General features: G+C 40.5%; 1 protein-coding gene across 11 annotated transcripts in view; it reads right to left on the bottom strand.

Annotated features, from left to right (window-relative positions):
• The window catches only part of TAF1 (TATA-box binding protein associated factor 1), a 72391-nt gene that overhangs the window by 28613 nt on the left and 22772 nt on the right, over positions 1 to 21006 (bottom strand). For 9 of the 11 annotated variants that reach the window (XR_012376134.1, XM_073885873.1, XM_025853269.2 and 6 more), the window contains 10 exons: positions 20268 to 20481; positions 19643 to 19808; positions 18303 to 18514; positions 15435 to 15543; positions 15117 to 15215; positions 14427 to 14604; positions 9695 to 9762; positions 7800 to 7922; positions 6956 to 7048; positions 6788 to 6872 (listed from right to left, as the gene is read on the bottom strand). Coding sequence is in view for 9 of the 11 variants with exons in the window: in XM_073885873.1 (XP_073741974.1) it covers positions 6788 to 6872; positions 6956 to 7048; positions 7800 to 7922; positions 9695 to 9762; positions 14427 to 14604; positions 15117 to 15215; positions 15435 to 15543; positions 18303 to 18514; positions 19643 to 19808; positions 20268 to 20481 (1347 nt within the window). In the remaining 2 variants the exon portion in view is untranslated. Of the gene's footprint in view, positions 1 to 6405; positions 6581 to 6787; positions 6873 to 6955; positions 7049 to 7799; positions 7923 to 9694; positions 9763 to 14426; positions 14605 to 15116; positions 15216 to 15434; positions 15544 to 18302; positions 18515 to 19642; positions 19809 to 20267; positions 20482 to 21006 lie in introns of all 11 variants that reach the window. The other 2 variants (XR_003204728.2, XM_025853142.2) reach the window with 2 other exon arrangements.

The raw sequence follows: 21006 nt of genomic DNA, 5'->3' as shown, positions 1-21006 counted from the left end.
CATCCGACTCTTGATTTTGGCTCAGGTCATGATCTCAGGGTCCTGGGATCAAGCCCCATGTCGGGCTCCCCACTAAGCGGGGAGTCTGCTTGTGCCTCTCCCTCTGCCTCTCCCCCAGCTCATGCTCTGTCTCCCTCTCTCAAATAAATAAATCTTTTTTAAAAACGAAAATAATTTGGTAAGAAATGTGAAGTGTGTGAAAGCAAAGATAAGTCAAATGCAAACCCTGATTAACTTTCAAAGATAAAACACGAATTACAGGCGCCTGGGTGGCTCAGTTGGTTAAGTGACTGCCTTCTGCTCAGGTCATGATCCTGGGGCCCCAGGATCGAGTCCCACATCAGGCTCCCTGCTCAGCAGGGAGTCTGCTTCTCCCTCTGACCCTCCCACCTCTCATGCTCTTTCTCTCACATAAATAAAATCTTTAAAAAAAAACAAACAAAACACGAATTACCAGGGACGCCTGGGTGGCTCAGTTGGTTAAGCATCTGCCTTTGGCTCAGGTCATGATCCCAGTGTCCTGGGATCAAGTCCCACATCGGGCTCCTTGCTCAGTGGGGAGCCTGCTTCTCCCTCTGCCTGCCACTCCCCCTGCTTATGTGCGCTCTCCCTCTCTCTGACAAATCAATCAATCTTACAAAAAAACAAAAAACACACACACAAATTGCCAAGAAATTTCAAGCCTTTGTAGAGCTGCTTTGGGATATCCCCAAAACCAGAGACTATGTAGTTAGAATCCTCTGCTATAAAGGGTTCTTTGGTGACAAAATTTAAGAAGCTCAAACTTCAACCTTTTTTTTTTTCCTTGCTGACATCTTCAATTCCCAATCTTTCCAACACACCCAGAAAACAAGATCCCAATCCTGAATCAATTCTATCATCTGCTTTCTTAGTTCCCTCACAATTAAACAACTGTGCCAATTGATGGTGCTAAAAAAAATGGTCTCCAACATCAGCTGGACCCTCAAAGGCTTCTCAACAGTTCTGAAATGTCCCTAGTCAGCTACTTTTCAAATTTCTTACAACAGATAATTCAAACCCTTATCAGCATTTCTCTTCAAATTCCTTCTCCCACCACCTTACCCACTGTCAGCAGAAGACTATTTCCTACTTTGGAGAGAAAATAAGAGGCTACCGGACAGAAACTTTCTCAGTGTCTATCTTCCCACCTTCCATAAGGACCTCACCTCATAACCTGAATTTTCTCTTCTTTCACCTAAAAAAAGGTCCCCTGTCCAAATGCCTTCATCTCTTTCCATATGTTGATTACAGTTTTCCTCCTTCCCTTCACAAATTTCAGTTTCTACTTTCCATTCATTCATATCCTCTGCAGTCTGGCTTTTGAAGATTGATTGATTGACTGATTGATTGATGTGAGAGAAGAGAGTGTGAGCTGGGGGAGGAGCAGAGGGAGAGGGACAAGCAGACTCCACACTGAGTGCGGAGCCCGATATGGGACTTGATCCCATGACCCTGAGATCATGACCTGAGCCAAAATCAAGAGTCGGACACTTCAGTGACTGAGCCACCCAGGCGCCCCTGCAATCTGGCTTTCGATTCTAACCACCTCACTGCAACAGCTCTTCTAACAACCATTCTCTGCACTTGACTTGTTGGCCATCTTCCTCTTCTCTTGGTATCCGGGTCTTACTCTCTTCCGTTTTTCCTTCTTTCATTCTGGCCACTCCTCAGTATTCTCCACCTGATCCCTTAAATGTTGGAATTTGTCAAGTCTATTCTCCTCCTACACTCTCTCTCAACTAAATAGTGGGTCTTCACTTTTTTGGGTTACATACAACTTTAGTAATCTGATAAAACTATGGTCTTTCTACCTGGAAAAATATACAACCATATTTTACATACAGCATCGGGGGTTCAAAGAATATACCCCTAGTCCCTATTTGAGCTCATCTACTTCTACTTTTATATGCTGATGATCTGAAGAAATATCCGTATTTTTTTTTAAGATTTTTTTTTTTTTATTTGAGAGAGAGAGAATGAGAGAGAGAGCACGAGAGCGAAGAGGGTCAGAGGGAGAAGCAGACTCCCCGCTGAGCAGGGAGCCCGATGTGGAACTCGATCCCGGGACTCCAGGACCATGACCTGAGCCGAAGGCAGTTGCCTAACCAACTGAGCCACCCAGGCGCCCAAAAAATATCCATATTTACAGTAATGACTTCTCTTCTGAGCTTAGGACATGTATACAGCCAACTATCTACTAAGTCTTCACTTGGCTCAATACAACACAGCCCAAACTGAACCTGACCACTTTTTCTCCCAAAAACCACTCCTCGTCTATTTCCTGTATTAGTCAATGGCACCACCAGTTACCCAAGTCAAAATTCTGGAGGTCATCTAATCTATCCATCCTTCCAAAAGTGGAATTTTTTTAAATTATGAAAGCATTGTGTGCTCAATTAAAAAAAAATTCAAACACTGAGGCACAAACAAGTACCAAGTGAAAATTATCCTTCATCTCTCCCTTTAGTAATTCTATTCTATGGCAACAAATGAGCTAAATAGTGACTGATTCCTTTAGATGGGTATGTGCTCTCCAGTTCATCAGTCCCTATTGTGCCCATTTCACTCATACCTATCTGGCCTTTGTAAGATCTGAGTGTGCAACCCCTTCTGTACATACTGTCGAGTAATCTATTTTTCAACAATACATCTTGAACACATTTTCGTATCAGCATATACAAATATACCTTATTTGTTACCTAATTACCATTCTGACAACTAAGTAGTACTCCATCATATATAGGTACCATAATTTATTTAACTGGTTTCCTACTGTTGGATATTGGATATTCAAAGTGCTCCCATGTTCTTGCAATTACAGTTGACTCTTGAACACAGGGGTTAGGGGCACCAACACCCTGTGCAATAAAAAATCCACTTATAACTTCTGACTCCCCAAAGACTTAACTATCAATAAAGATCCTACTCTGTTGACCAGAAGCCTTACTGATAACATTAATAGTCAATTAACACATATTTTGGATATTATATTATATACTGTAGAGAAAAGAAAATGCTATTAAAGTTGTAAGGAAGAGAAAATACATTTACAGTACTCTACTGTAAAAAATCTGTGTATAAATGGACCTGCACAGTTCAAACCCACGTTGTTCAAGGGTCAACTGTATGACGTTGCAATTATAAACATGTATATTTGTACACATGCCTTTACACACGTATGTGGAGTATTCCCCAGAGGTGAAACTGATCAAAAGTAATGAACATTTACAGTCCTTTAGAAAGTTTATACCCATTTATGTTTTCACCCAAGAGCATGAGTGCTTTGCATCATCCTGATTTGTCCCCACCCTTGACCCAACACCCCCAACTGCCAACCACTTACGAAAATATCAATTCTACCTCCACAGTATCTCTACAATCTGTCCCCATCTTTCTATTCTTATTGCTACTTAACCTTGGCTCAAGCCCTCGGTATTTTTTTTTAAAGATTTTATTTATTCATTTGAGAGAGAGAGCACAAGCAGAGAGGAGGGGCAGAGGGAGAGGGAGATGCAGACTCCCCAATGAGCAGGGAGCCCGACGCGGGGCTAGATCACAGGATCCTGAGCTGAAGGCAGACGCTTAACCAGCTGAGCCACCCAGGCGCCCCAAGCCCTCAGTACTTTTAACTTGGACAACTGTCAACAGTTTCTCTATTGGTCTCTGTATCTAATTCCCCTCCTATCTATCCTTTAGATAGCTTCCAGAATGACCTTACTAAAATACCTGATACGATCCTCTTTCCTTTTAAAGGCTTAGTGTGACATACTAGGCCTTTTGAGATCTATCCCATGTACCTTGAAAAATTTATCTCTTACCACCAAAGTAGCCCCCACTCTTCATCCTAGCCAAACCAACTATTTGCACGTCCCAATCCAAGGCACTCTCACCTACTTTTGTTTGTGCTCTCTGCCTGGAACTTCTTCCCCACCCTTCTCTACTTTACTACTTGGCTTGGCAACGAAGGTACTGAATATAGAATTAGCTACTATAATCATCATCCTTCAAAATTCCAAAAACCTCTAGGAAGAGCTTCCTGCCTCTCATACTAGCAAGAAACTTGGAAAACACACAAAAGATGAAAACAAAGAAAATCCTAACCCTACATCTCAGAAATAACCACTATTTTATTATCACATTGATGTGTTTCTTTCCAGTTTTTTCTATGCCTACACGTCTTTTTTTAAAATGTGTAACGGATCAATTGTTTTGTGTTCTGCTTTTCTCACTTAACATTGTGAATACTTTTGTCGTTTTTTTTTTTAAAAAGTGCTCGATCTTTATATAATAATCCATCATACAGATGGCACAATAACTAATCATTCCCTCTACATTAACCATTCAGGTTCTCATTAATATAAATTACATTATCATGAATATCTTTGTCTACATCTCTGATTAGGGCAGATTATTCTACCATGTTGTATATACCATGCACATATATTAAACACTTAATGTGCATTATTTTACTTAATCCTCACAATAGCCCTATGAGGAGGGTCCTATTATTATTCCCATTTTACAGATGGGAAAGCAAAGGCTAAGTTACCTGCCCAAAGTCACACTGCTATTAAGTGGTGGGGCCAATATTCAAATTCAAGCCTACTTGATTATAAATCCTGTTCATTTAACTATTTCTAAGTCTCTCAATGGTGCCAAAGAGCTTTCCAGAAATGTCTTAGAAGTTTATACTACCCACAGCAATATGTGGGAGCACAAGCATTGAATACTTCCATTAAAAAAAAAAAAATGAATTCGTCTAATGGGTGGGAAATAAGGTACCTCTTTGTTTCAATTCGCATGTCTTTGATTACTGGGTGCAACTGAGTATTTGTTCGTTAGCTATTTAAATTTTGGCCTTCTGTGATTTGCCTGTCTGCCCTTTGCTCATTTTTCATTTAGCATCTTCTGGGTTTTTCTTATTGCCTTATATTAGCTCCTTTTAAATCTATATCTTTTAATATCTTAAGCCAGCCATCACCAAGGCCAAGCAGGCTTTCTGTAACACTCCTGCTTTATCACTTGTTAAAATCATTTTTGGACATCTGTGAGCCTCTCAACATTTCCTTTACCAGAATTCTGGCTGATCAGCTTTAAGTGTTTTCAGGAGACAATACTGGAGAGATAACTGACCTGACAAAGGGCATTTCCACTCTCTAATTTCCGATGAGCAATAAGAAGAGCACAAGGGAGAAAGATTCTTTTAAACCAACTCAGATGAAAGAAAAATGGAAGGCTCATCTCCTACCACCTCCCCTTAATGATATATGTAAGTTCTAGTCAAGTATCATTCTCTGAACTTGCCCTGTTCTTTCATTCCTCCGTGGCATTACACATTCTCTTCTTGATGCCCATTTCCTCATCTGTCTTTCTGGCTGTCCCTTCCTTCACCTCCTCCCTCCAAATTCTCTGTCCCTCTATCTAGCAAATGTACAGCCACACTAGTCGGGCTGCTGAATACTGCCGCAGAAGTCACACAACCATGTGGATTTTTTAGTTGAGACCTCAGTATGCTAGGCAATTCTCTCAAATGCCCTTAGCTCCCTCTTCTGTTCTACTTAAGGAATTATATGAGATCACCAGTTCACTGCTTAATTCCTCAATGTCTTTCCACTTAGGAGAAAGTAGATCTCTTAAATATGACCCAGGGCACACACTAGGGTCTCTAGGACTTGACTCCTAGAGACTTCTACATATAACCAGTCACTCACCAAGATGTACACATAACTGCAACCCCAACAACTTGTTTCTCAAGCCTTTAATGTCATCTCAGGCCTCTGTATCTTCACATACCACTCGCTCTTCTCCGCCTAGAATGTTTTCTCCTTCACGTTCTTTGCCTAGCAAACTCCCCTATTCCTTTAGAACTCAGCTTAAGATAACTCTCTTCCAGAAAGTTGCCTCTAATTTCGCTCGGATTTAAATAGCCTCTGTGTCCCTCTGGCACTCTGTGCGCACATCTAGCATAGTATTTAACTTCTGTAAATTTTCTTTTCTGTTTCCCTAAATAAACTACAACCAATCTGGGAGCAGGAATAATATCTAAGTTGATTTTATATTCGTAGCATCTATCAGAGCCAGCATACATTAGGTGCTCAATCAATGTTTACTTAACAAGTGAGTCACTCAAAACTGATCTTTATTAGCTTATTTGTGAAGCCTTCCCTACCCTTTAGGTGAAGGTGCTCCTTTTTCTCCTCTAGTGCACTTTGTACATCCTTCTAATAACAGCCCTTGTCAAGCTGTATTTTAACAGCCTCTCTCCATCAACTGGATTGTGAATTACGTGGGCAGAGTGACTATGTCTTTCCGACCAACAGATTAAGCAGTTAGCACAGAAGTTAAGTAACTAGCTTAGCATATATTATCGGTTCAGGTACTGACCAAAACTCCATGCTCTGAGGAAGCTCACTGTGGTCTATAGTCACACATTTCCTTACGCTCCATCTAAGGGCCTGGAGCACAGGTGAATTTTCACATCTCACGGAAAGCAGCGATGGCTCAAAGCCCAAAGTAATATCCATTTGATTTTTATTCTCTTCTCATTTTTCTGTGCTTTCTAAAGTATAAAAAATTAACGTACATTGCTTTTTCATCATTAAAAGTTATGAGCAAACTTTACAAAACACACTAAAATATGTGCCCGCTTAAAAAAAAAAAAGGCAGAGTACTGTTCAAGGCTACTTCATACAATTGAATTTTAATAATGCTAACTAAAACTGGATGAACAGAATGACAGAAAGGAAAAAAAAGGAGAAATACCCACCATTATACTTAACACTGTTGGCCAGAATAAGGTTGACATCATCTAGAAAGCTCTCCCGACTCTGGTACTTGTGCTTGGAGATATTCTGTGATTAAAAGAACCAGGGGACTCAGATACATGTACAAATTTACTGGCTTCCAAAAAGACATTTTAGATCAAATCACTCACCTTACGTATAGTCTCTAAATCCATTGGACTGACAATCACTTTGTAATAATCTGGAACAAACTTCTTATTAACTGGGTGATGAAATGGCCAAGACTAGAAAACAGAAAACATGAGAAATTAAATGGAAACCATTCTTTATACTGGAGATTCTCAACCTTCATTGGGTCACAAATATTCCTAAGGTTCCAACAAAAGCTATGAACCCCTTTTCCCAGAGACACATAATCACACAAGATTTTGTCTATAACTTAAGAGGTTTCATGGATTCCTTTAAGGAAAAAACCCTGCTCTATACACACAATTAAAACTTCTTATTCCCCAGTCCCATCCAGAAAAGTTTTATAGCATTAACACATACATAACATATGCCTACAACACAAAAGGAAATTCAGTTCAGCATTCCTAAGGAAGAATCACTACCAAAACATGATACATAGTCAATCTGGTAGCCCTGCCATACAGTTGTAAAAGACCAAAAAAAAAAAAAAAAAAAAAAAAATCAAAAAGACAACAAACACCGGATAATTAAATAAACTGCCATTTGTCAAGAAGCACCTCTCAATCCAAAGCCTCCCATTAGCTGGCATCCTAATTTCTTTCCAGGGCTATTCAGGAGCTTTCAACAACAGGAAGAAAGAAATCGTTCTATATCCACAGGTTCCTGGCCTCTGATTTGAACGATCAAACACTCTTACGGCAAAAAGGTCAGTTTTTTAAATTATATACCGGTTTGAATTTACGAACACTACCCCCCAGACTCCCCAGCATACATACACATGCACATCTTACTGTCCTTCCCTTCCCCTATACTATCTTCACAATATTTAGCACAGAGACTACTTACATCTGGAACTGCCATCATTTTTTGGGTGACAATGTTATCCAGAATGAAAGAAAATGCTACTTGGTCATCATCATCCAGCAAGGGGTTGATAGCTTTCTCTAAACGAGCCAATTTATCTTCTTTCTGATATGAAACAAAGCAAAGGAAAAACAGAGGTTTCCCTGAGGTGTAATCACCACAGAAACTTATGGATAATTTGCGGTTCAGTTGTCTACTGCCCTTGCCCAAAAAAGTCTAACTTTGAATTCTCAACTTCAGTTCTAGGCAAAAGTCCAAATAAGAGAAATGATATTCTCGTTAAAGGATCGAAAGGGATGTACCAACCACTCCTTTAGGTATTCTACCTTCTATTCTTGTAGATCACCAAAAATATACAACCCCGGGAATTGATAACTTAGCTCCCACAACAAAAACATCTTTACCAAGTTAGGTTTTAATTTTACACGGTTTTTGCTGTAAACTATTGCTGAAAACACAACATATTGTTGATTAGTGACTTTTACATAATGGAATGTAACCCAATAAATTTGTTTCAGGGGTGCCTGGGTGGCTCAGTCGGTTAAGCGTCTGTCTTCAGCTCAGGTCATGATCCCAGGGTCCTGGGATCGAGCCCCGCATTGGGCTCCCTGTTCAGCGGGGAGTCTGCTTCTCCCTCTGCCTCTGCCTGCCACTCCCCCTGCTTGTACTCTCTCTAATAAATAAATCTTTAAAAAAAAATTCATTTCAGACTATACTAGGAATAAGTTTGTGTTCCAATTGCTCCACATCCTCACAAATACTTAGTACTACCAGTTTTTTAAATTATTTTTTAGTCTTTTTAGATTTTAGCCTTTCTGGTGGGCACATAGTAGTATCTCAACATGGTTTAAATTTGCATTTCCCCAATGATCAAGTTGAGGAATCTTTCCATGTTTATCAGCCATCTGATTATCCTCTTTTATGAAATGTCTACTTTATTATTAACATCATCATCATACTTCCATTTTTTCTAAGTTTGTAAGGTGCCATTTTTTTGGTAAGAAAATGGAACATAGGGGTGCCTGGGTGGCTCAGTCTGTTAAGCATCTGACTCTTGATTTTGGCTCAGGTCACGATCTCAGGGTCCTGAGATCGAGCCCAATGTCAGGCTCCATGCTTGGCACAGAGTCTGCTTGTCCCTTTCCCTCTGCTCCTCCCCCCTCTGAAATAAATGAATAAATAAAATCTTAAAAAAAAATGGAATATAGAAAATCTTTTAGGGGCGCCTGGGTGGCTCAGTCAGTCGGTTAAGCGTCCAACTCTTGATTTCAGCTCAGGTCATGATCTCATGGTTGTGAGATCCAGCCCCATGTCAGGCTCCGTGCTGGGCTTAAGATTCTCTCTCTCCCTCTCCCCACTCCCTCTCCAAAGTAAATCTTTTAAAAATTAAAATTCCTCTCTGCCAAAACACAGTCTCTTAGCTCTAGCTGACTTCTTGGAAATTCACTTTCCTTGACCCTTTCTAAAGTTATGTGGGTTCTAGATTTCAATCCTAGCCACACTCCTTAATAACCATGATGCCCAGGGCAAGTAATTTTCTTCTACGGATCTCAGTTTTTCCATCTATAAAAGAAAGAATTGGATTATGAGATTTCAAAGGTCCCTTCCAGTCTCTAACACACTAAAGATCTGCTACTCCTACATTTCTCTACTCTTCTTTCTGTTACAGTCCCTCCTTCCTCAACCCTGCTACCAGCTCCCCTCAAATTCCATGCCTTTTTCTCATTTTATTTATTCATTTTTAAATGTTTATTTATTCAAGTAATCTCTACACCAAACATGGGGCTCAAACTCACAACCCCGGGATCAAGAGTTGCATACTCTTCTGACTGAGCCAGCCAGTCGCCCCTGCCTTTCTCTCATTTTAAATATCTTACCTCTTTGAGTTTTTCATCACAGAGATCCAGCATGGATTGAGAGATCTGGGTCAATGAGTGCTTTGGACCTAAATTTATAGAGGAACAGTAAGAGATGAGACCACTAAAAATGGGAGACGAGAGCTGCCAATACCTCTTCTAGACTTTTAATACATTTACTTAAACACCTAATATGGTGCCAGACACCAGCCTAGCTGCTAGATTAGATAGATATACCAGTCTTATCTCCATTTTTCAGTGCTAACAACATGGCAGATATACAGGATGGATGAAAAAACTAATTTTAAGTCTCTTCCTTATTTATATATATCCCACAGTACTACTATTGATACTCCTGCCTTTAATACCTTGAAAGTAATAATACCATGGATGGGGAATGACAATTTGTTTAAGGATGGCTGAGGAGATGAAGGCATGATTTATAATCTCGCCATACTTAGCATATAAAATTTGTGATTGCAATTTTTCTTTACACAACTCATGGTTTGTGATGTCCTCCCAACATATGGCTAATCCAAAGCCTTTGTCATAAAAGACTCTCCATCCCATCTCAGACTATTTAGTTTCCTTGAAATCCATAATGGGAGCTTCAGAAAATCCTCACACTATTTCCTACAGTCCCCACTTATGGCTGCCCTGATTTAAGCTCATTATAGGGATAGTTAAAACATTTTCATCTAGACAGTATTCTATTTCCTTTCAGTATCCTTTGCTTGACTATCTTTCTCTGTCTATCCATTCATATAACTGTTCCCCAGACCCCAAATCTCAACTCTATTCTCAACTAATCAATTAATTCAGCATTCATTTGTTTATTCATTCAACGAATGATTAATGATGGTCTGTGATGTGTTCAATGACGAGAAGAAGAAGAAAATAAGACATAATTCCTACCTTAGCTCTTGGGTCAAAGAAAATGACATGAAAATAAATCATTGCCAAGACAGAATATGGGTGCTTGAAGTATTTATGGATGAAATGATATGATGTCTGGAAATACAGACTAAACAATAAGCAAAGAATCAGCCATGAGGGTAATTGTTGAACTAGATGAATAGGTGTGCCGAGGTTTATTCTCTCTACTTCTGTACATACCAAACAAGTTCCATAATGAAGTTTTAAAAAACTGAGTATAGTGCAAACAGAGGGATACACTGGTTGCTAGGAAATATGGTAGGGCTGCATATGAAACATGTTGTAAGCTGTTTTTACAACAATTAAATCTGCATACTGGGAAGCAGGGAAGGCTTGCTGTGACTGACATTTGAGCAGTGTCATTAATGAAGAGTAGAGGTCCATCAGGTAGACAATAGGGTAGAAAGACATTCCAGAGGGAAGAAAAAGTATACAAAGATACAAAAGTAAGGAAATAAACAGAAACGCGAGGCACCACATTTCACAAGAACCACAAGCAGTTTGGTACAACTGCAACACAGGTATGTGTGGAGAAGAAACAGGAAATGGAACTTGGAAAGGCAGCAGGGCCACATTATAAAGGTCTCATAGGTGATAGAAAGCCACTAAGGATTTTATGCTGGAAAAATTTTTCAAATTTGTGTTTTGGAAACAATTACCCTATCACAGTGTGAAGAATTAAGGCAAGCAGCAAAGGGAAAGTTTGGAAGCTGTTGCAAGGGGTCCAGCAAGAAAGGACAAGGGCTTCAATGAAGAAAGCAGCAACGATTGAAAGGAAGGAGATGTGTTCCAGCAAATTGTAGAGGGTACAATTTATGGGACTTAGTGATCTATGAATGTGGGGAAGAGAGGGTGGAACCAATGACAGCCATCATTTCCAGATGGTAATATCATCAGTCTAAATACGGCAACCAGATAAAGAGTTGCCAGTAGGGCACTGAAAAATGGACATGTCTGGCAGGCAACCGGAAACATGAGTATGGAGTTCCGAAGAGAAGTAGGGGCTGGAGACAGTGATATCAGTGGATATAGGGTAGCTGAAGTCATGAGAATGAAAAAGATAGAAAATCATTAGAGAAAGTACTCCTAGAAAAGAGAGAAGAGATTATCGAGGAGCTACAAGTGGTCCATAGTGTCAAACACCCTGGAGTTCGAGAGACTTCTAAGAAAATGCAAAGATGTTCAACATCAAAGACAAAAATTGTATGATCTCACTTATGCGGAGAATCTTTAAAAACAAACAAACAAACAAAACAAAACCAAACTCGTAGAAAAAAAAGGAGATCAGACTTATGGTTACCAGAGGCAGGGGGAAATCGGAGGAAGGTGGTCACAAGGTAGAAACTTGCAATTATGAGAGAAGTTGAGTACTTGTACAGCAGGAGGATGACAGTTAACACTGCTGGATGATAGACAGTCAAGCTACTGAGAGTTAATCCTAAGAGTTTTCATCACAAGGAAGAAATTTTTTTTCTTTTTCTTCTTATTGTGTCTATATGAGATGATAGATGCTTATTAAAATGACTGCGGTAATCATTTCACACTACAGTAAGCCAAACCCTTATGCTGTACCCCTTAAACTTCTACAGTGCTGTGTATCAATTCTATCTCAGTAAAACTGGGGCAAAAAGATGCTCAACACCATTCCCTGGAACACCAGGGAAATGCAGATCAAAACCACAATACCACTTCACCTCCACCAAGGTGGCTAGAAAAAAAAGATGGACAATAACACAAGTGTTGACAAGTATGTGGAGAAATTAGAACCCTTACACACTGCTGATGGGATTAAAAACACTGCAGTTGCTCTGGAAAACAATCTGATAGTTTCTCAAAAAAGTTAAATGTATACCATGTGTTACCAGCAATTCCACCCCTAGGTATACATCCAAGAGAAATGAAAACAAATGTCCACACAAAAGCTTATCCACAATTCACAGCAGCATCACCTGTACTAACCAAAAAGTACAAATAACGCAGATGTCTACAAACCGATCAACACGTTTTAAAAATGGGGTGTATCTATACAGTGGAGTATTATGTGACGATAAAAAGGAAATGAAATACCGATACATGCTCCCACATGGGTAATACACATTAAGACTGACCACTTTAAATGTGTGCATTGTACAGTATGTGAATTAGATCTCAATGAAGTTGTTTAAGTAAACAGGGATTTCTGGAATGTGGCCACTTGATCCATCAATTAGGAGGTTGCTAGCCCTTCTGCAGAAAATCGCTTCAGGGTTGTGAGGTGAGAATGGATTCACACCTCTGCTGCTTTTTAGCAGTGTGACCACCTCAGTCAGGTTATTTAAACACTACAGGCTTATCTGTTCATTTGTAAAATAAGGATTATAGTAGTACCCATTTCAGAGACTTCTTACGGTGAAATAAAGAAGACAATGCAAAGTTGAAACACTTGGAGCCACCGGCAGTACTGCTGCTACTGTTATCAGCCAGGGCTATGAGGAAGAAGGAGGACTGGGGGGGGGGGAGGATTTAAGGCTGGGACAAGGTCATAACTTAGCTTTTCCGTTTTGTTCTAACATCTCCACCTAAACGACCCACAGGTATCTCAGTTCTGTACTTTCGAAGTTGACTCTTAACACCTTCTCATTCCTCTTCCAATCTTTTAAGTATTTACCCTTGTAACTTGAATGACAGTCGAGCCTAACAAATGTGTTCTTCCCTTGTGTGTGTGTAGCACTCTGCTAGGCCCTGAAAATACAAAGATGAGTAAAACAGTCTCTCCAGGTCACAAAGTGATGGGAGATTCAGATACATAAATCATTACATATAACATAGTAAGACTCATAAAAGTTCATTTAATTCTGCTAGGAAGAACAGAAAATTAAAAAAATGGGTCTTTTGGGCAGTGTGGATAAGTCTTCATGAAGAGATGATATGAGTTGGTATGGAAATATGAATGGAAATTCACAGGGCATGTTCCCACTGGAAGGGAGCAAAAGGCATTCCAGACAGGGCAAAGACTGCAAAGGGCATGAAGAAATGGCATAGGATATTTTGCGAAATACAACGCTGAATCTGGCAGGAGTCCCTAGTAGGTATGGGAGCCAGGTATCGGATAGGAGACTAGATAAGTGGGTCAGGCTTGCTATAAAAGGTCTCGGAATCTAGGTACTGCCACGTTTACAGATGACAAAACTGAGAAGGCTGTGAGAGGTTGTCTAAGATAACTTGTCTAAGGTAACTTAATCAGTAAGTGGCAAGGCCGGGATTCATTCTCTCTCTGTACCCTTAATCCCCACACTTACACATGAATCTGTGCTCAAGGATACAAGTGGAGATCAGAAACCTTGATCCCTGACATGCAGAAGCTGTACTGTGTCCCCCCACCCTTTTAAGACACAGAACACAGATTTCTTTCTCCCTCCCTTGCCAGATGTGGAGCAAAGTGAACATGTAAGAGCCCCTATAACAAATCTGTAGATCACATCAAAGATTCACACACAGCAAATATGGTCACGCGCACACACTCTGCATAGGTTCCATCCACACTGTCTCTCCCTTCTATTTAATCAGGCCCACTTCTTCCTCCCACTAATCTCCCTGCAACTGTTTCATTTCAGCAGATAGACTCCGAATTCTCCAGAGGATACATTAAAAAGTGGGACTAAAAAGAAGTAACATTAAATGACAAAAATGTGCACTATCTGATTTTCATAAGCCCAAAATGCACTCATACACTGTAGATCCTTTCAGTCAGTCCAATCTCGTCTGAATTTGGGACTAATAAGAGACAAATAAGGATCTGAAAGGTGACCTTTGCAGTGAAGGAACAGGTGATTCTTACCATTATAGGTTGCACTATTTTTCACGATTAGCTCCAAATGCTCTCTGAACTCTTCCCGAGATGGGTAGAGGCGTTTGCGCACATTTTCACGGAGTGTTTGTAAGTCCATTGGTCGAGTGATGATTTTGTAGTAGTCCTTTACAACCTTTGCATTGACTGGAGTATGGAAAGGGTAGGTCTGTGCAAACAAGAAACAGCACTATCCATGAGCAAAGAACACTTGTCAGAGCCAATTCCTGAAGACTCTCCCATCTTACCTCTGTCTACCTGGCCATCAACTCTCAAAGGCATCTTTCTAGATGAAGCAGGTAGGTCTGTTGTGTCTACTAAACTACTTAAAAAAAATAAAACAGGGGCACCTGGGTGGCTCAGATGGTTTAGCATCTGCCTTCGGCTCAGGTCATGATCCCGGGGTCCTGGGATCGAGCCCTGCTAGGCAGGGAGCCTGCTTCTCCCTCTCCCTCTGCCTGCCGCTCCCCCTGCTTGTGCTCGCTCTCTCTCTGACAAATAAACAAAATCTTAAAATAAATAAATAAATAAATAAATAAATAAAACCCAAAAACCTACATCCCAAAGAATCAGAGGAGTTCCACGTACATATGAGTATACTCTATTGCCCTCGATCTGAAATCACTGATAGAACAAAGGGCTTTGCCATTGCTACTGTAGATAAGAATGCGACGAACTCACATTTGGAAGATCTCTCATGTCATTGATGATAGACTCCAAAATGGAGGACAATGTCACCATTGGGTCTGTCCGGCGCCGGTGGATGGACTTATGAGGTCTCTAGGGAGAACCAAGAAATCAGAGTGCTTCTTTAGATAAGAAAAACAAACACACGATACTTTCTTGCTATAGCTTAGGAATCTTGTCATGAACAGTACACATAATTTTCAGGGCAACGCCAAAGGGACAATCTAAGGCTGTGCCACAGCCATGGGTTAGAGGGCTGGAGGAATCAATGAGAACCCCACCTGGTCAGAAAGAAGCAACGCAGATACTCACATTTAAGTAGTCACAGTGAACAGTGGTTCCAACTCGCCGTTTCTTCTTGGGAGGAAGCTGCTGTTTAGGGAACTTGAGAACCAGAGATTTTCTGCGAACCTCATCTGCACTGTAATCAATAACACTTTCATAGCATGCAGTCCCTATCTCTAGTCCCCAGAAAAAAAAGCAATTACAATGAAGAAGTCCAAAGTACCTGAGCATGAGCCTGGGGAGGAAAAAGCTAAACCAAAGGCCAGACATCCACATTCTAAGGCTCAGATCAGGCAAGGCCTCATAGGATCTCCAAATTAATAAAGAACTAGGCAAGCCACAACTTCACCTCAGTTTCCTATTTGGAAGATAAGGGAACTAGGCTAACGGAATTTCAAGAACCCTTCCAGCTCCAACATTCTACCTTAGGGTTCAAGGGCTACGAGGCTAAACTTACAATGCAAACAAGGAAGAAATGAAAAACTGGTTTGAAAAAAAACTAGTTTGAGTTTCCCTCAATCATTAAAAGCCCATTCACCTTCTTCCTTTCCTTTGTATGGGATCAAGACACTAAATTTTCCTTTTCTAATGTGCCTCAAAACATAATGACTATTACAGATATTGATAAATTAAATCAAGAATGGAAAAAAGAGCCCCAAACCTAAGAGAAGCAAAAACAAACTGGTGATGGATGGTAACTAGACTTACGGTGGTGATCACTTTGTAATGTATATAAATACCGATCTATGATACTGTACCTCTGAAGCTTACATAATGGTATCTACGAATTTTACCTCAGTAAGAAACAAAATTGATCAAAACAAATAAAATTGATTAAAAATTACAGACAAAAGAGAATTTAAATATATTTTGCATGTAATACCCTGACTGTACAACTGCAGTGGCATATAGTCTAAGGACAGCAAACTACAGAAAACACCTCGAATCTACTTTATAGGTTTGTTGTTAGTGGTATTGGTATTATAATTCTCAAACCATTCTGTACATAGCAAATGTACAGACAGAGCAAACAAATAAACATATCAATGTGGGGAACCAGAGAAAGGATACAGATATGACTGGGGGAAGAGGAAGAAGAATCCGTAGATATGATTTGAATGGAGGTTTTGATGCGAAGGTTTTGATGTGTGGTTTACAATGTATATTTTCTAGTTCTGTCCAGTAAAAGCCTAGAAGCAATGACATCTCAGTGGCAATGAGCATACCTAACACCTAGATCTTGGTTCTAAATGCCATTCCCCGAAAAAAGGAACCAGGGCTCCTTGAAGAAATGGCTGATTCTAGGTCTCGAACAAGGAAATTTCAAAGACAGCCTACAATATCTTGTGTCAGAAAGCAAAGATGTTCTCAAAGATTTACAGGATTGTTTCAAAAGGACACAGGATCTGGCTTTAAGAGGTCAAATGTAAGACAATATGGGCATCACAATTACAAATAGTGTTAATAAATTATATTACATTAAGTTTACAAAAGGAAGAATTTCAGAATCCATAGAAATACTCAAACAGAAAGGAAAGGAAAGCTCTTCTTTACAGAATGCCAATTAATGTAGAAAGAATGCTATTATTAGAAAAACCACTATTTTGCAACCCCCGATGTAACAACGGAGTTAGGCAATGATCATCAATGGATGCTACAACTACTGAGAAAAAGACTGTTAGGGAACAAGATATTCACCCACATGCTAATTACAAAGGGAAAAACATACCTTTATTATAGAGGGCTCTGGGGATCACCACTTAAACAAGATGATCAAAACAGTGAGAAAACCTGACATTATGTGCTTCTTGATGTGGTGTACTAAGTACATAATATCACCTATGTAGTAATCTTGCCAAAGACATTTAATGTAAACATAATCAATGAGATAACAATCAGACAAATCCAGAATATGGAGACAATTGGCCTGGCCTCTTCAAATAAGTCAATGCCATGAAAACCAACATAGGAGGAGACAACAGTTCTGGAATAAGAGACACTCAAAATACTTAATGTCTGAATGGGGACTGGATCCTGAATTGGGGGTAGGGCAGGCCATAAAGGACATTGAGATAACCAGAGAAATTTAAGTAGGAACCAAATATTAGATACTACTGAACTAATGTTAATTTTCTTAGGTGTAACGGTAGTATCATGTTGTTCTATCCTTATTCTTAGACGATGTGTGGTAAAGAACTTCTGAGTGAAACAACAAGATGCGTCCAACTTATTTCCCAAGAGTTCAGCAAAAAAAAAAAAAAGTTTTTGACATATAAAGATGAAACAAATGTGACGAATGTTAAGTTGGCGACTGTAGAGGAATGATATATTGTATTAACCTTTCAACTTTTCTGTAGGTTTGCAATTTTCAAACTCACAAGTTAGGGGGGAAATGTTTTTTAATTTAAAAACTTCTCCACTTGATTATCTACGAAATTCCCTGAAAGCAAGACATAGTTTAGCAAGACATAGATAAGCATAGTTTATATCTCCTTGGTCTTTCTGGGATGGTCCATTACCGGAACACTGAGATTAGGGACTCAACAAATGTGAGGAGTGCCCGGAAGTAGAACAGGAAGAGCACCTACCATGTGCCAGGCACCGTACTACATGTTTATATAGTCTATCAGTTTAGCTTCATAACTACCCTGGGAAGGGGGGCTTTATTTGGTTAAAAGTTAGGTCGCATGGCCCGAGGCAAGTGGGAGAGCCTGAGGAGTGCTTTATGACAAAAAACTGTAACTGTCATTGCTGACAACAACTGAGGAAAAGCCATCAACATTCCCGTGCTTGGAGCTCCACTTCAGAGAACACATCACATCCACCTGTGCCACCCTTTGTATCATCGACCTCCAGCAGATCTCTCCACAGCACTTCCCGCCTGCTATCCCTTACCTCTCAATTAGCTGTTTCCCCAGGACAATCTTGGTCCCTTCGACCTTGATAAGTTCTTCATTATCATTATGAATGACCGTCTTTTCTAACTCCTCCTCCTGCTCCTCTGTCATGGCAACGGGGTTGGAAGGTGGAGCATTTGTTTGATAGTAGAGGGGGCAGAATTTGTTTGTCCTCATGTGCCCAATGGCACCACAAGCCCCACATTTCAGCTGCAAAAGGAAAAGTAGCAACGTGTCAGACAGAGGTAAACAGGCGGCCTAATGTCCGCTTTACAAAACACATACAAGGCAGGTGCAGAACTGTTGTCATAACAGAACTGTTCCACACATTTCAACCTGAAGCTACTGGACAAAAGAGCCTGAATGGAAATGACACATCAAAAATAAAATGCAATCCAGAGACTGGACATTTTTTAAAAATCAAGCAAGGAAGAAAAGGGAGAGGATTTCCACCCCCGATCTAAGTGGTAGAGTATGAAGATGTTAAATATGCAGGACAAAGTCTGTCGGAAGCCCAGGGCTGCGTTCAGCAGCACAGGCAGCCAGCACGAGTATAAACTTCCAGTCCCAAGGAAAGGGCTCAGTAATACCAAGTCTCCGTCTGTTTTGCAACTGACCTGTGAAAGTGAGGTCAGTTATAAAATGGGCTCAACACCGTATCGTATCTATAGAATATCATATGTAAGAAAGAGCCTTGAAAATATTAATGATCTCATCGCTTCTCGGCCTTTTGGCTAAGATCAAGTGAAAATATTAATGATCTCAGTACATGTCACCAACGGTTTACTTTTGCTGAGAACTTTACAGTTTATAAAGTACTTCCCAGGCATTGTATCACCTACTCCAACACCACTATGAGACAGCTATCGTTTTACACAGCAGTGGTCTCATTTTATGGTGTACATGATAGTTACACAGTATAGTAATATCTAGAATCCTACCTAAGTCATGGAAAGCAACCTGTGCTGGTAAGTTTCTTCCCTGTTGCTTCTTTTAATGTGTACAATTTTTAAAAAATGTGTGTATGGGTACATGCACACACACACACACACACACACAAATGTACACATAAAAAACATCTCTCTCAACCAAGCCTATCTCAACTCCTAGGAAATATTTCCAACGGATGAAGCATAAAATGACACCCAATGGCATCAGATTAGGTTGTTGCTACCAGTCACACTAGTAGTGGATAACACCTGAGCAGCCACACCCATTCAAACTAGCCTTCCACAATACTGCCCTCATTCCCAGTTAGGGAAGACGCCAAAAGCTAAGGGCGGAGGTATGCTTTCTTCCTTTGCCTTGTTAGCTATGAGCACGCCACATTGTATTTACTTTTAGGTCAGGACGCTCCTTCATTTTTTTGGGCTTCTTCTCAGGAGGACCCTTAAGCTTCTCCTTTTCCTGGTTCCGCTTAAGCCGCCTAAGTTGCTCTTGAATCCTCCGCCGTTCCTTCCGCATCTCTTCTCGATGCTGTTCATCAAAAAGGGCAAACTTCCGACTGAATAGCAAGGGGGAAAAATATCACAGGACCGTAAGCAAAGCTAAACCAAGACGACTGTCCTGATAGCTAAACACCTCAGAACTAAAGTAATGCATCTGGACAGAAATAAAAGGGGCTACCTGCATTCCCATCTCCCCCACTCATCAGCCTTCCATGTGCAGAGCGGCACCTCTCTCAGGATGAGACGTCCTGAGTCATCCCTAAGATTTTTGCCAACCAACCACAAGGCAAAGGACCCAGGGGGAACTGAAAACATGCCTTTATTTTGGAGATTTGGAACTCGCCCTGTGATTTGACTCTATCCAAACCCAAAGACCTAAAGGCACCCAACCAACAAAGACTTCTAACTTCCAACCATACAGAATCCTGTCACTCAAACTCCAGCACCTACCTCATCCCCACCCCCCACCACTTTTATCATCCTCATCGTACTGGAAAGCGGTGAGTCAAACTCACATGAATTCCTCATCTTTTGTGGTCCGTATGCGCACATAGGCATCAATGACAGCTGGCTTTCGGACTGTCTCACAACGAACGTACTCTTTCCCCTCTTCATCTCGAAATGTGCGATAAATCTTGAGACAACGGCCGGTGGCAGAAGAGTTAAGGCTAGTCACAGAAGCTGTGTCATCATCTCTGTGATTGTTTCCTGATGCTGCTGAACCTGCTGCTGCAAGGCAGAAAAAGATTTCCACACATTCCCCCTACCACCCAAACGGTCGTTTTCCTGAGGTAGACTGGAGACCTTGAAGCTCAACGTGCCACAAAAGTACGGTTCTACTGAAAGCATTGTATGGTTCTACAGAAAGCATGAGTATCACCACCAGCCTGCAAATACACTGATTTGTCCTTTCCTGACTTCATTTTACCACTGCCACTGTTCCCATTTTTCTCAGTACGAGAAGTTCTGAAAGGAACTCAAAGAACTACATGTTTGTTAGAGGGGACAGAAAAATAGCAGATGTATCCTGATTCCTCTGAATAACAGAAGAAGAAAGTCTAAGTAGCAAGTAGTTGATGGTCACATTAAAGAAAAGCACCCAAGCACCAAAGGGGAAAAGGGCACCACAGAAACAAGCCAGAGTCTTAGGGCCTAGAGTATGTATCCCAAACCTGAACATGAATGAAGAGGAATCACCTGACACTAGATTCCAATTCAGTAGGGTTTACGGTGAGGCCTGAGAATCTGCATTTC

Source organism: Callorhinus ursinus, unplaced genomic scaffold (genome assembly GCF_003265705.2).
Source record: "Callorhinus ursinus isolate GAN/ISIS: 27379988/994484 unplaced genomic scaffold, GSC_fseal_2.0 scaffold66, whole genome shotgun sequence".
In the NCBI taxonomy this organism is placed as follows: domain Eukaryota; kingdom Metazoa; phylum Chordata; class Mammalia; order Carnivora; family Otariidae; genus Callorhinus; species Callorhinus ursinus.
Note: the sequence above shows the minus strand (reverse complement) of the source record. Positions and strands in the feature narration are given on the sequence as shown.